The following is a 16,795-nucleotide window of genomic DNA, read 5'->3' on the forward strand; positions in this document are numbered from 1 at the left end:
TGGTTCACAAATAGTTTTCAATCATTTACATGAGAAACACTTTTCGTCTTCTGTAGAATGAATGTTATGAGGCAGACATTGAGGCAGTGCATATGCTCAATATGGATTAAGTTATACCGGACCACGCCCTGAGGTAGCAGTTGTGAAACACGTCGTATGTTGGTGGGGGCGTCCGTGTTCTGCGTTATGTGAGAGAAAAATGTTGAGTATATGTTAAAGCAGTTTTACAATTTTAAGAAAGTTTTTATGCAGAAGAAGAAAAGTGTTTTTCATGTCAATGATTGAAGAATATTTCTGAACAATTGGATTATACAGCACATACGATGAATAATGTTGAAATAAATTATATAAGAAATGAAGAAGTTTTTTTTATTTTACTATGCTGCAAGTTTGAACTATTTTTTGAAGTGAGATGAAGTGAAGATATTGCTACAAATAAGACGGATAGAAGATAGGAGTGATCTATAATGGAATTCCTTATGGTTTCTTTGGCAAATTAGCCTAAATCAATGCAGTTTTTCTTTAAATAATGAGCTTATTTAGCTGCAACTGCAGAAATAGTCTGGGCTTCTTCCTTGTTCATGTCTAGCTAAGTATCTTCCGCAATCACCATATAAGTTCTAGGCAGATTACACTAATAAAACCAGACTGTCACTTGGAATAATCCATTTGAGCCTACAAATGGATTTAGATATTACACAGCCAAATATGTCCTAAATAATAAATAATTCTTTATAACTATTATTTGTTTAGGAAGATAATTCAAAATGACTGGAGCTTGATAAATGAAACATTTTTGAAGTAAAAATGGATTTGTATCTCAACCCCTTTGGTGTAGGAAAATGGAATATCTACACTATCTTGAAAACATCTATTGTTAACAGGTGTCTGAACCAATGTAGACAGACACAATGGGGCCAGTTTATAAAATATTTTAAAAACTGTTACACGTAGCTTAAATCAAATACACCAGGGGTGGGCTGACCATTCAGGCAGTGCCCGGTTGCGTGCTGCCACCGCACACTACAGCCCTCCCCGGCAGTCCTACCTTGAAGGGCCCTGGTGGTATAGTGGCCTCTGTGGGAGGTAGGAAAGAATCCCACTCTTTCCTGCCTGCTGTCGGTATTCTGCCTGCCTGGTTTTGCATGTTTTAAAAATGGCTGCCGAGACTTCCTTTGGCAGTCTTGCAAGACCTGTGAGATTACCGCCGGACACAGTAGCGACAGCTGGGAGGAAAGAATGGGGTTCTTTCCTGTCCCCGAAGAAGCCACCAGGGCCACTTTGCCTCAGAGTCTTTAGTGTGTGGGAGGGGGCGGAAACTGTGGTGGTGGTGGTGGTGGGGGACTTAATGGCCTTCACTGCTCGGGGGCCTTGACTACTGTCAGTCCACATCTGAAATACACAGTAAAAGGAGGATGTATTCAGACTCCTGGCCTGGTCTGTCCTATGGATCAAGCTGCATAACTATGTGTGTCTTGCTGGAGACAGGTGTATGAATCTCCTATCCAGTAGGTTTCAGGTATGCCACTGAGGTTGAAGCGTGCAAGCTCAAAGGAGGGGGGAGAGGGGTGAAGAAGACTGCCTCTACTGTTGCAACATCTACCAGCCATAGAAAGACATTGATGGCATGGCATGGCTTGTATTTGTATTTTAGTTTAATTTCCTCCCCTGAGAACAATGAGTGTACTGGAGTCAACTGGGCATACCACCTGGGGTGGGTTGGTACATATCAAGATGGATAAAGAGGATTTTAAAATAGTTCTTTGCTGCACTGCTTTCTTGATGTGGTATACTTGGATTTCAGCAAAGCCTTTGACACAGTGCCACACAGATTGACTGATAAATTATTTATTATTATTATTTATTGCATTTGTATCCCACATTATCCCACCCATTTGCAGGCTGAATGTGGCTTACATAGTTTTGTAATGACATTGTCATTCCAGAATAACAGATACAGTTAGTAGTGTGTAGAGATTAAGTAGGGAAGAAAGAGGAAGTGATTGGGCGGGTGATAGTAGAAGTGGATTTTCATAACTGGTTGGGTTGGGAAAGTGAATTAGTGAAGCTGTTGGTTCTCGTTGTAGGTCTTGTTGAAGAAGTGTGTCTTCAGAGATTTGCGAAAGCTATTTGTTTCGACAATTGATTTCAGGTCTGTGGGTAGAGCATTCCATATTTGCGTGCTCATGTAGGAGAAGGTAGTGGCATGCATCAGCTTGTATTTTAGTCTTTTACAGCTGGGGACGTTCAAATTGAGAAATTTGCGGGATGTTCTTGTGGCATTTCTGGGAGGTAGGTCCACTAGGTTCAGCATGTAGATCGGGGCGTCTGCATGGATAATTTTGTGTACAATCGTACATATCTTGAACGCAATGCGTTCTTTAAGTGGGAGCCAGTGCAGTTTCTCTCTTAGGGGTTTTGCACTTTCATATTTAGTTTTTCCAAATATGAGTCTGGCGGCAGTATTCTGGGCTGTTTGGAGTTTTTTGATAGACTGTTCTTTGCAGCCTGCATATAGTGCGTTGCAGTAATCCAGATGGCTTATTACCATTGACTGTACCAGGGTGCGGAAGACGTATCTCGGGAAGAATGGTTTTACTTTTTTGAGTTTCCACATGGTGTGGAACATCTTTTTCGTCGTGTTCTTCACGTGGGTATCGAGAGTGAGGTTTCGATCAATAGTAACTCCAAGAATTTTCAGGTTTTGTGAGACTGGAAGAGAGCAGTATGGTGTGATTATGGTAGAGAGGTTTTTTGTGTTATGTTGGGAGGTGAGTACAAGGCATTGTGTTCTTTCTGCATTAAGTTTTAGTTGGAAAGCATCCGCCCAGGTGTGCATGATTTGGAGGCTTTGGTTGATCTTGTTGGTGATTTCATTTAGATCATGTTTGAACGGGATGTAGATTGTGACATTGTCTGCATATATATAAGGATTGAGTTGATTGGCTAGCAGTTTAGCTAACGGTATCATCATTAGGTTGAATAAGGTTGGTGATAGGGGGGATCCTTGGGGTACTCCACATTCGGGTGTCCATGGGGGTGATCTGTCCGCATTCGTTGTTACTTGGTATGATCTTGTGGTTAGGAATCCTTTAAACCATTTGAATAAATTGAGTGCCCTCGGTATGGGACCTAGAGTAACTGATTGGGTTAAAAATTGGTTGAATGGAAGGAGACAGAGGGTAATGGTAAATGGAGCTTGCTCTGAAGAAAATGATGTCAGTGGAGTACCGTGGGATCGGTCCTAGGGCCAGCTCTTTTTAACGTCTTTGTAAGCGATATTGCGGAAGGGCTGTCTGGTAAGGTTTGTCTCTTTGCGGATGATACCAAACTCTGCAACAGGGTAGACATCCTAGAGTGCGTAAATGACATGAGGAAGGACCTAGTGAAGCAGGAGGAATGGACCGATATTTGGCAACTAAGGTTTAATCCCAAAAAATGCAGGATCATGCACTTGGGTCACAAGAATCCGAGGGAACAGTACAGTATAGGGGGTGAAGTGCTTCAGTGTGCAAAGGAAGAACGGGACTTGGGGGTGATTGTGTCTGATGACCTTAAAGCTTCCAAACAGGTAGAAAAAACGACGGTCAAAGCCAGAAGAATGCTTGGGTGCATAAAGAGAGGCATGACCAGCAGGAAAAAGTAGGTGAAAGTACTGTTGTATAAGTCTGTGGTGAGGCCCCATTTGGAGTACTGCGTGCAGTTCTGGAGACCGCACCTACGGAAAGATATAAACAGGATGGAGTTGGTCAACAGGGCGGCTACGAAATTAGGAAGTGGTCTTGAACACAAAAATTATAGGGACAGGCTTATGAACCTCAACATGTATACGCTGAAAGAGAGGAGGCAGAGAGGAGACATGATAGAAACGTTTAAATATCTCAAGGGCATTTATGTACAGGAAGAGAGCCTTTTTCAAATGAAGGAGAGCTCTGGAATGAGGGGGCATATGACAAAGATAAGAGGGAATAGGCTTAGGAATAACCTAAGGAAGTATTATTTCACAGAAAGGGTGGTGGAAGCGTGGAATGGCCTCCCGGTGGAGGTGGTGGAGTCAAGGACTGTTCCAGAAGTTAAAAAGGCATGGGATAAGCATGTGGGATTGCTTAGGAACAGGAAGAATTAGGGGTTACAGAGGATGGGCAGACTGGATGGGTCATATGGCCTTTATCTGCCGTCATGTTTCTATGTTTCTAACCTTAGATAGAAAGAGAAGTGAGAAATAGCATGAAAATAAACTAAGATACAGTCATTGCAGGAATTTGTCCTCAGGATACAGTTGTGTTGATTTCACGTTTAAGGTACCAAGATGTTTCCAGGTCATGAAGTATCTTCTGAGTCTGTCATATTTATTCTTGAAGGGCAGCAGTTCGCTGCAGTTATATAAATTACCAGGCCTGGATAGTATTTATCTCTGAGCTCAGAAAGATTTCAAACATTAAATCACTAACCTGTTAATAGGATTCAGTAATCGCTCATTTAAAGCAGCCAGGATGAAAGGTTTTGGAATATTTCTATTAATTGGGTTTCTGCCAGGTACTTGTGACCTAGATTGGCCACTATTGGAAATGGGATACTGTGCTAGATGGACCATTGGTCTGACCCAGTATGGCTATTCTTATGTTCTAAAGGTGGCTAATGTAATGCCAGTTAAAAAAAAAAAAAGGAATGACAATGTAGAAAAACTAACAGGTAAAGTACGAAAGAAAGTGCTTTGGGGGTGATCCTTGAAATTACATACCAGTGAGACTGGTGTCTGTAATGGGGAAAGTGGTAAAAGCTATTCTAAAAAAACAAACAAACTTACTGACCACAGAATGAGAAGCACAGCTTAATGAAATAAGTCAGCATGGGTTTAGAAAAGGGAAATCTTATCTTACCAATTTATTAGATTTCTTTTTGAAAGTGGACAAAGATGAGCCTGTAGTTATACTGCCTTTTGATTTTCTGAAGGCGTTTGATGAAATCCTTCATCAGAGACTACCCAGGAAATTAAAAAGTCATTGGATATGAAATAATTCACTATTGTAGATTAGAAACAAATTGTTGAGACCCAAAACACAGAGCAGGACTAACTGGTCATTTTTTTTTTTCAAATGGACAAAAAGGTCAATAGTTGAGTGCCATAGTGGTCTCTAGCAGGACCTATGCAGTTCATCATATTCAGACATGATGTGGAGAAAGGAGCAATAAGTGAAGTGATCAGATTTGCAAATAACACTAAATTATTCAATGCCATTAAAACAAGAGAAGAGTGTGTGAAATACACAATTCTATATTGAGAATTGATGCAGGGCATTCCTGCATTGTCCTGCAGTTAGCACACAGGGCACGCAGCAACCATGTTACATGCCTGGGCTGATAGCATGGTAGTCATGCGCTTTAAGACACACACTGTTCCCAAAACTACCACTGAGCACGCCCCGCGGTAAAGCGTTTTTAGCTGCGGTTAGCATACATTAGTGCTAACCACAGCTTAGTAAAAGGGCCTCTTTGTATAGGACTGAGATGGCTGTATGTGATGAGTCAGACATGGAAGCCCTGTCTTTAGTTTTGTTTGCATTTTGCTGACCTGAGCACCATTGGATGAAGGCACCCGTGTGTGAAGACTAATATCATGCAGTCCTTTGAGAACACCCATTGCAGAAAAGAAACTGCTTTATAGGAATATGAGTAAGGAAACCTGCTGTTCTTTCTGTCAGAACGTACGTAGAGAACATGCTTGACTGTTGTCTTTTTTATAAAGACCTCACGATGTTTATCTTTCAATCCACTGAAGTCACAAAAATGAATATCCTCATAGAAGGCCAGTTAACCTCCAAACCAGGTCCTTTGCCTTTGGAAACTTCAGTGACGTTGCCCTCCTAAACTGCTAAAGAAAATCATATTTTCACTTTCTAGGAGCTTAGTAGATTGAGGAGTATAAAAAGATAATTTGGAATGTTGTATTGTGTCGAATGAGGTGCAGAGTGCATGAAGATATAAAGGGGGAAATAATTAACAAAACTAAAACAAACTTTTAAAATCATGTACATTACTCTGTTCTCAGGGGCTATGATGATCCGATTGAAGCCGAATTAATTGACGAGAGGATTCCATACCTTCACAGTGGATATGCAGCACCGTTGGCTCAGCCAGAGAGGGGAAGCCTGGCCAGTATTGACCGCCTAGGAAAACGTTCTCCTTCTATTGACAGTATTCGCAAGGACCCCCGATGGAGGGACCCTGACCTTCCAGAAGTCATTGCTATGCTCAATCATCCCATTGATCCTGTCAAATCAAATGCAGCAGCATATCTGCAACACCTGTGTTATGAAAATGAGAAAATCAAAAAGGAGGTGAGGCAACTGAAAGGAATCCCTATCTTAGTAGGCTTATTGGATCATCCAAAACCAGAAGTGCATCGTAAAGCCTGTGGGGCTCTCAGGAACATCTCTTTTGGAAAGGATAATGAGAACAAAGTAGCCATTAAGAACTGTGATGGAATCCCAGCTCTGATCAGGTTATTAAGGAAGACAAATGACATGGAAGTTCGAGAACTCATTACAGGTATGTGCTGTGCTGTGTTGTTTTAAAATGCTGGTTTCAATTTTCAGGCATATTCTTATCAACTGTCAAAGAGAAGCTTTGATTTAATTTAATCATATGTTTATATTTCATTTATATCCCATTAATGGAGATCAGAAGTGGATTACAACATACAGAGATGTACATAAGAAACTCGTACTCATTTCAATAACAATGTTAACACCTTGTGACAGAAAATCTAATACCTTTCAGCATCTTAAAATGATGGATTGAGCTGGAATGATTTGTAGCACAAATTCACAGTTTGTTGATCGTTACCTAGATGAGAAGAAATTTGGCTTAATTTGTTCTTATGTTGTGACATGGATGCCATTCTTTCAGTAACTCTAGACTGCTTTCCAGGGATCATTTTTTTTCCTGTTTTCTAATTCTCCAAACCTCTCTTCCTACTTATTTTAAGGGAGTATTGTTTTTTTTCAGCAGCTTTTCCTGGAGGCACTAGTTCACTTGCTCATTTTCTTTACCTAAACTCTGTTCTAGTTACTACTGGCCTGAAAGAGTAAAGACTGTGCTTTCATGAAATATCAAGGCTTCAGCTTTTAAGATTGATACACCACTAATCAAATACTATCAATCCATAGACAGAATTGAAATGAACTGTGATTACGGTGCTTAATTTAGAAGCTCTATTCGTGTTTTGGAAAATGGCAGTTAGACATCCATATTGCATGGAAGTCTAAATACCAACTTTATAATGCCAGAATATGGACGTCTAACACTGCAGGAAGTTCATATGGCAAGGGGGGAGTGGTGTGGGTGTGGTTTGGGTGGAACTAGGGAGGGGCCCAAAGATGGACATCCAGCTTTAATTGCAGAAGGGGAAGGGACGTCCATGTTCAAAAAGATAGACATCCATATTTAGACCTGGTAATTGGCACGTCCAGGTTTCAGAAAGGTGCTCTGAGCAGTTCTCCACTGAATGGAGATAAAGGAAGTCACAGTAGGTATTTTTCTGTCCCTGGAGTGCCCACAAATAAAAAAAGAAACAAAAATGACAAAAAGCTGCAATGGGACTGAAATTGTCAACCTCTGCATCTCTGCTCTGGCTCTCAGCTGGCTGCTTTAACCATTAGGGCTATTCCTGCATGTGGACAGCTGTGGGGCTATTTTATAACATGGATGTTCCTGTGCTGCCACACAGATGTTCATGTCCACCATAATTTGCACATTTCAGTTTGTAAAATGGATTTTTATGCTGTATGTGAGATGGACGTCCATTTGTGACGTACTGACTGGGATGTCCATATTCTGAGTTGGATATCCTTTCTTTTTTTTTTTTTTTTGAAAATATCTTTATTATTAGAAGAAAAGACATGTAACATTTGAACATCACATTCCGGCTCAATGAAGCCAACTATTTCCAATATTTCCAATATCTGACACATGTAGTCAATGTATTCATTGTATTCATAGGTTATTATCGGATATCCTTTCTAAAATGCCCCTCCACATATCGTAATCCTCCTTCTCTGCCTCCATTGATCATGGAAGTCCAAAACACGTAGACTTTATTTTGTGTTTAGATTCTATCACCAAACTTACTCAATGCACTCAATTACTTTTGAAGTTGCTGTCATTGCCGCTCGCTAACTGATTCGCACATGATTAGTGTGTGATCCCTTACCACCTACAAAATAGGTGACGGTAAGGGTTCACATACTAATCGTTTTTAATAGCCCCGCGCTAATGGCAACATTAATTCAAAAATTCAAAAATCAGCCATTTTACTGCTGTGCTAAAAATGGCCTTAGTCACCCAAATTCTTCATCAGATCAAAACATTTATATAGTTTTCAAGCATTAACAAATTGCTCATAATTTCAATTCGTTACTCCCACTCCTCCTCACTCGGGGGGCCCTTTTACTAAGCTGCGCTAAAAGGGACCCTGAGCTAGCAGCTGTTGCTGTTTTTGCCGCACGCTGAGGCCCTTTTTACCGCAGCGGGTAAAAAGGCCGACAAAAGAAATGGCCATTCATTAAGATTGCACTTACCGCATGGCCATGCGGGAGGGAGCACTTAACTGCCACCCATTCAGGTGGCGGTAAGTGCTCCCGCACTAACCCAGTGGTAACCGACCAGCGTGTGGCGCTGCCTGATTACTGCCAGGTAATCCCCCATGCTGGGGGTGGAACTACTACCGGCGCCAGTTACGGATTGCCACGCAGTAAGCCCGCTGTGGGCTTACCGCTGCTTTGTAAAAGTGCCCCTCACTTAGGTGTATGTTTTTCTTTAAATAGCTACAAGAAATGACCTGTCATTCTGAGAAAATGATATAGCTCTGACAGATACAATCAGGCTATAGATAAGCACCTGAAAATCAACAAATTCTGTACTGATATGCTAGTGTTTGCTGAACGCGAAAACAGGTGCTAGAATTTAAGACACATTAATAGAAGAAGAGTCCCTTGAGTGATAACAGCATCAGAGCCCAGTGAAGAGCTGACACACAAAGCTCTTAAATCCTCATTAGGAATCCTGTATGGCTCTTGCAATTCACTTTTAAGTAATGCTTAATTAGGTAGCATTTTAATCAAGGATGTGCATAGCCAAAACATTTTCAGTTCGTTTTCAAATTTTTTTTCTTAACTTTTCCCAAATGTTGGATGTTTTTCTTCCCCATTCTTTTCACACGTTTGTCTGGGTGTACTGTTCTGAAGAAGTTGGGCGTCTACCTGCAGCTGAAAAAATGACCAGTTTTCTATTTCTTCTATTAATGGCCACGTGCTAATGTTGCCATTAGCGCACAGCTATTGAAAAGAATTAGTGCAGGAGCACTTACCAACACCTACCACCCTGTCTACTAAGCGGCACGCTAATGCCGACACAGCCCTTTCACTTTTGAATGGGCTGTGTCAGCACTGCTGCGCGGCAGCCGCTAGTGTGGCTTAGTAAACGGGGGGGGGGGGGGGTCTGGGTAATCCTGTGCTAACCACTAAGCACACAGTAATGCAGATGCACCAAAGGATCCTTTTATTAAGCCGCGCTAAAAAGTGGCTGGCGATAGTTTTAGCTCATGGGTTTCCTGCTTGCTCCAGCTACTTTTTATCGCAGCCTTAAAAACCCTTGTTTTCAATGGAGGCAGTAAATGGCCGCGTGCTAATAAGCACACTGGCACGTGGCCATTTACTGCCTGAGCTCCTATCACCTACTCACGTGATAATGGGGCAGCATATGGCAGCGGCAGTGCGTAGCCCATTACTGCTGGTCAGCCCCCCCCCCCCCCACGCTAAAAAAAATAACATTTATTTTCTGGACACAGGAAACAGCATGTGCTGGGCACCTGGGTGTGCCTGGTGGTAGTTGGTAGTGCTGTTTTCCCATTATGGCTGAAAAATGTCCAAGTGTTAGGAACGCCCAGATCCCACCTTTAGCGTGCCCTTGACACGCCTCCTTGTAATTTGAACGCACCTCTGATAGACTTCATAGAAAAAGGTCTAAAAATTGGTTTTGAAAATGCCAATTTGGACGTTTTTGTGAGAAAAACATCCAAATGCAGATTTTTGCCATTCTTTAGGCTTTTTTCTCTTTCGAAAATGAGCTCCATAGTAACCTATGGAACTTTGTAAGTCTAAGTGCCTTGAAAATGAGCCCCTAAGTGAACAAAATACATGCTAACTAAAGCACATCCATAATCACAGGGTATCTGGGGAGTACAAATGCTTATGAAATGTTCTTGGTGCTGCTTTTCATAAAAGTTCCAGGTAGAACCTCTGGAAAACAGCAGAACGAGTGGCTCATGAACATACTAGGGAAAATATATACAAAATTTTATGAAGAGAAAGGTTTGGAAAGTGAGAGAAGATCAGGCCTTAAACACTTCTTCCTTCTAGTGTATTGTAGTATGTTTTTGGAAAGCTTTGTGCAATAGGGACTTCTACCAAAGAGAGAGTCATTGGTTCTTGATACCTTAGGTAACTCTAGTCGTAATTTCAAAGCTGTGTTCTTAAAACCATATATCGTGATTTCTTCTAGAATGAAGCCTCACCGCACAGCTGGTGCATATTATACCCATAATTTACAAGCATTACAGCTTGTAGAAGCTTCCTTTTTGTCGGTAGGATCTGCCATCGAGAGTCCTAGGTATTGAGGCTTTTCCTTCAGAGTGGGAGGTGAACAGTCAATGCATCTTTTTTGGCTAATAGAAAAGTCTTGAGAGGGAACCCGATGAGAACCTGCAGTTTGTTGTCAACGTGTATAAGGCTCTTTTTTTATATCATGACTGATCAGGTTTTAGCATGAAATAAACATTCCCATCAGTTTAATGAGAAAACTCCAATACATGCTTTGACAAGTCCTCTGTACAGGAATATTATTCCTTCAGCCTTTATTCTGTTTTTGCAATTTTGATGATTAGAGGAAATTGCAGCTTATTATTACAATTAATCTTATTATCACTCATTTTCCTCAGAGCCTACTCAGTAAAAATTAAATCTCCTTCTAAGCTGAATGTATTTATTTTTTTTACAATTAGAGTTGATTTTTTTATCGTGCATGATTATAAATTTTTTTTTTCTTGTGTAAAACTCTTAAGGGCCCTGTTTACTAAGCTGCGCTATAGACGCACTAGCATTTTTAGGGCACGCCAACGCTAGAGACACCTATATTTCCTATGGGTGACTCTAGCATTAGCGCACATGCTAAAAACGCTAGCGCACCTTAGTAAGCGTTCCTAAATATGAGAAGATCCATTCACAGAATCACAGGGAGGCCTGTGCAGACTTTTTTTTATTATACCTTGTACTGAGAATGTCAAAAGGTCCCTAATGTTTATGAAAGTTCCCTCTATAGGTAACAACCTGTTCTGTATTGTTGAGAAGGGCAAGAGATGGCAAATCAAAGGACAGTGGCCTTTATTTATTTTTCTGTCATGGCATCTGAAACAGTGGCGTAGCTACATGGGGCTAGGGGGGCCTGGGTCCCTGTAGATTTGGGCCTGGACCCCCCTGCCGACGACCCTCTCGACCCCCCCCCCCCCGCTGCCAGCCCTCCCCCGCTGTCGCCGTGGGCTACCTTTCTTGGCGGGGGACCCCGATCCCCGCCAGCCGAGGAGGTCCTCTTCTTCTCCCGAAGGTACATGTGCAGGACGTCAGAAACAGAACGAAGCCTTCGGGGGAAGAAGAGGACCTCCTTGGCTGGCGGGGATTGGGGTCCCCCGCCAGCAAAGGTAGCCCACGGCGATGGCGGGGGAGGGTTGTGGCAGGAGGGGGGGGTCGAGAGGGTCATCGGCAGGGGTCGTCAAAGTTGGCGGCGGCGGGGGGGTCGATAATGGCTGAGGGGGGGGGGGGGTTGGTAGCACTGGGGGGGGGGGCTAAAATATGCCCCCTCACCTCAGGCTCTGGACCCCCTCCCGCTGAAGTCTGGCTACGCCCCTGATCTGAAAACTAAGGGGCCCTCTGATTAAAGTGTGATAAAGTTTTGTAGTTCCTGCATATTAGTTGCAAAAATTAATGCACTGCAAAGGTTGTACAGTAAGTGTTAGGGGTGTGCCAAGCATTTTTGCCCAAGTAGCTACTGTACAGAGCAGACATTTACCACATGCTAAGGGCCTCATGTATCAAGAGTTGCTAGCGGTTCCCATGGAGCAATGCCGACGAAGCCCAATGTAGGTGCATTTAAGTAGGACAGGTGGTGTTTATCTGCAAGGGCAGCTCCTGAAGGAGATTTCGAAATGAGGCTCCTCGTTGAGCTGCCATTTGATCAGTCTGCTATTTTGTTACTATTGAAGCACAGATAAGTGACTTCAATGGTTTTTAATAGTTGAACACCTCTTTTGTGGGTGTATTTATTTTTGACACAACACATTCAATATGTCTTAATGGTTGCTGGTACTTGTATAAATTAGTGTGTTCACAGCATAGGACCTCAAGGATGTATAGACGGAGTCACTAGTAAGAATGATAGCGACACATGTTAGGCTCTATAGGCCAGATCCTATATATGGAGCATAAAGACTCGTGCGGAAAACATTTCCGCCTAAGTGTATTTCATAAGATTTAGGTGCAGTATGTAGACTATGCTTAGTTGATATCCCAGTGCCTAAAACTACGCGCTTCCATTTACACCAACAAAAATGTGGTATAAATCCTTGCGTGTTGATCTATTTGGACTGGGCCATATTCTGTAACAATTTGTGTAAATTTGGGAACACTGCATGCTTTAGAATTGTAATTATTACCAATTAGTGCTCATTACTACTTGCTAAGTGCTGTTTTAAATGTTTATTGGCTTCTTAAGCCAATTAAGTTACGTGCGTTGTTAGGATTTCAGCATGGAATGTTAGGTGCGATATATAGAATCCGGCAGTATATCTGTTTTCTTTGGAGGAGTGGCCTAATGGTTAGTACAGCGGGCTTTGATCCTGGCAACCTGAGTTCGATTCCCACTGCTGCTCCTTGTGACCTTGGGCAAGTCACTTAACCCTCCATTGCCCCAAGTACAAAAACTTAGATTGTCAGCCCACTAGGGACAGAGAAAGTATCTGCATATAATGTGTACAGTGCTGCGTACGTCTAGTAGCGCTATAGAAATGATTAGTAGTAGAGGCTGTGGAGTAGCTTGGTAGTAACATACTGAGAGATCCTATCCACCTTAGAATCGAAAGAGAAAAACGCCTAGATTTCGACCCAAATCGGGAGATAGACATTTATCTCACAAAAACGAATAAATCGGTATAATCGAAAGCTGATTTTGGACGTTTTCAACTGCACTCCGTCGCGGATACGGACAAAGTTGATGGGGGCGTGTCAGAGGTGTGGCGAAGGTGGAACTGGGGCATGGTTATCGGCCGAGGAGAGATGTACGCGTTAGGGCGATAATCGAAAAAATAAAGGCATTTTTAGCGAAAATTTAGGACACTTTTGTTGGACCCTTTTTTCACACGAACAGGTCCCAAAAAAGTGCTCTAAATGACCTCCCCTGACTCCCCCAGTGGTCACTAACCCCTCCCACCACAAAAAAATAATGTTTCACAACTTTTTATTTTCACCATCAAATGTCATACCTACCTCCCTGGCAGCAGTATGCAGGTCCCTGGAGCAGTTGTTAGAGGGTGCAGTGGACTTCAGGCAGGTGGACCCAGCCCCATCCCCCCCTACCTGTTACAATTGTGCTGCTTAATGCTTATTAGTCGTCCAACCCCCCCAAACCCACTGTACCCACATGTAGGTGCCCCCCTTCACCCCTTAGGGCTATAATAATGGTGTAGACTTGTGGGCAGTGGGTTTTGAGGGGGATTTGGGGGGCTCAACACACAAGGGAAGGGTGCTATGCACCTGGGAGCTCTTTTACCTTTTTTTTTGGTTTTTGTAAAAGTGCCCCCTAGGGTGCCCGGTTGGTGTCCTGGCATGTGAGGGGGACCAGTGCACTACGAATCCTGGCCCCTCCCACGAACAAATGCCTTGGATTTATTCGTTTTTGAGCTGGGCGCTTTCATTTTCCATTATCGCTGAAAAACAAAAACGCCCAGCTCACAAATTGTTGAATAAAACATGGACATCTATTTTTTGCGAAAATACGGTTCGGTCCGCCCCTTCACGGACCCGTTCTCGGAGATAAACGCCCATGGAGATAGACGTTTTCGGTCGATTATGCCCCTCTATATCAACTAAATAAATTTTTCCTTTTGATAAATGAGTATCCAGCTTCTATTGGGATTGAAATGATTCATTGTCATATATATTCTAAGAGAGTTCTTCTTTTGTGGAAGTATAAAGTATTCTTTCTGTGCAGTTATTGAATTTTTTTCAAATGTTTCTAAGGTTCTGTCTCAAGCATGGAAATTTGATCAGATCCGTTCTTTACTTTATCATTATCACTGGTTGCTGATGAGTTTTTGGATACTATTTAAGATCTGATGTTGATTCATAAAACTGTTCATACCAGCATGCCCTCTTATCTTGTTTCCACAACCATTCCGCATATGGTCTCTTGCAGTGGCATAGCCAGACCTCGAAAGGGGAAGGAGGACAGAGCCCAAAAGTGTGTGTGGGGGACATAGTTTGGCCCACCTCTCTACTGCACACACACACCATTGCCACCGCATCATCACACCTTGGCTGGTGGGGGTCCCCAACCCCCTCCAGCTGAAGCGTTTTTCCTGCACTGGTCTCACCATAGGGAAGGCAATGCGGCGAGACCAACGTGGGACCAACCAGGGGCCCCAGAGCCAATTTGGGTGGGGCACAGGCCCCTGTGGCCCCCTGTAGCCCCCTGTAGCTACACCACTGGTCTCTCGGGTTCTTTGTTCCCTACATGACCATCAGTGAACTCTACCTCAAGTGGTCTGTGTGAGGTTTGAATCAATAAGACACCATGCTTTCTTTTTCCTGACTTCTTTTCTGTGGACTTCTCTACCTATTTCCCTTCATTCTGAGACTTCTTACCTAAGAGCAGGTTTTAAGACACATCTGTTCTCTTTTTCTTTTGTTGGGTTGTAGTAATTTTGGTGGGGTAACTGGTGGTCTGGACTCTGGACCTGCTACATCTGTATTTGTTTATGTAGTTTAATGCATCTGTTTTGATGCTCGTCTGTCTCTCTCGTTTTCTATCAGTTCTGATGTTCTTTTCTTCTATGTTTTGGTATTTTGTTAAGAAAGATAGCATAGGAAGCCTCAATAAACATAAACTAGACCCTCAGAGATATTCCTAGTAGTGCGAATTGCACAAATTTGCTGCTCTGAAGGTGTAAATGTAGGCATATGTATATGCATTTTCTGTAAAATATGCACGTTCATCATAATTCTGCCCAGCTCTGCCTAGACTATTCTTGTTGGGATGCTTATGCACAGATTATGTCATGTTATGTTATGCACTACTTATATTCCGCAAATGCCATGGATGGTTCACTGTGGATTACAATAAGAAAGAAGAAATAACAAAAGGTTGATATAAATCACATTAAAAAAACATTACTCTATAATTTTATGATATACATCTGAAATCGATTCTGTAAATAAGAATGTTTTAAGGGCTTTCCTAAAAATACAGCAATTAGTCAATGCTCGAAGTTGTAAAGGTAACATATTCCAACCGAAACAACTCGGTAATAGAGAGAGGAGTCGAACATCTTGTGTTTAATAATTCGTTTAACAGAAAGAAAAGCCAAAAGCATAAAATTACAGGTTCTAAATCCAACTTGTAATAAAACAATTCAATCCAGAAGGTAAGAAGGGGCCTCACCATATATAATCTTAAATATCAACACACATAATTTAAATTTATATCTAGCATATACTGGGAACCAATGAAGCTTCTGCAATAATGATGAGGCTGAATCATATCTACTAGATGAAAAAAATCAACCAAGCAGCTGAGTTCTGGACTAACTGCAATCTTTTTATCAAAGTTTTAGTGCAACATGTATATACAACTTTGCAGTAGTCCAGCCTAGACAACAACAATTCTTGAACCAACAATCTAAAAGCACTTAGATCAAAATATTTACAAACTGCTCACATGTGGACTTGTTCTGGCATGCAATAGCACAATACCCAAACAGACAATGAAGTCCAAAACAAGTCTTTATTCAAACAGTTCCCGACATGGCCATGTTTCGCCAATAAGGCTGCATCAGGGGTAAACATAAACAACTAACCAGGGTTTCACAGTCTTTGCCCTGGTAATGACATGTTTTAATTTCCCCCTCTTGGACCTCTTTCTGACTCCAGATCACACGGGGGACTAAAGATACCTATTTCACATAACAGGCTCTGTCTGATTTCTCCCACCTTCATTGTCACCCAATCACAAGGAGGTCTGCTCTGGGTTTGCATTAGGGGCTGTAATAGAAATCTAATTCCCATAACTACTGCTTTCTGTCTTCCTGGATCTAGGTATACTCTGGGCCATTTATGTTCCCAGATAATGCCTATTAAAATTCTGTCTAAGTTTCTCCAGAGACTGAGTGTATGTGATCTGCCTTGTAAGCTAAATGTAAGGTAAAGAGAAGATAGTATAAAGACAGAGATAGGTTTAAATAGATAGATACTATTTATTTCTTACCCAAAGACAAGTCTTCAAGTTGGTACAAATACAGACATCAGACTTTAATCAGGTACATTCAGCAGAGAGATTCTGAGTACAACCGGACAGAGCTTCGCCCTCTGAGAAAACTCCCAGTTAAGGCACATTTTCCCCTCTTTTATACACAACCTCTCCATAGAAGTCAATGGTGGGAAACCTAGCTCTCAATTTCTGAGATGATACGTTC

At 42.0% G+C, this 16,795-nt stretch overlaps 1 protein-coding gene across 4 annotated transcripts in view; it reads left to right on the forward strand.

Annotated features, from left to right (window-relative positions):
* Positions 1-16,795, forward strand: part of ARVCF (ARVCF delta catenin family member) — a 473,516-nt gene that overhangs the window by 283,625 nt on the left and 173,096 nt on the right. For all 4 annotated transcript variants that reach the window (XM_030218017.1, XM_030218015.1, XM_030218018.1 and 1 more), the window contains exon 4: positions 6,050-6,549. In XM_030218017.1, coding sequence (XP_030073877.1) covers positions 6,050-6,549 — 500 coding nt within the window. The remainder of the gene's footprint in view (positions 1-6,049; positions 6,550-16,795) is intronic.

The sequence above is a fragment of the Microcaecilia unicolor genome, chromosome 11 (genome assembly GCF_901765095.1).
Source record: "Microcaecilia unicolor chromosome 11, aMicUni1.1, whole genome shotgun sequence".
Classification (NCBI taxonomy): domain Eukaryota; kingdom Metazoa; phylum Chordata; class Amphibia; order Gymnophiona; family Siphonopidae; genus Microcaecilia; species Microcaecilia unicolor.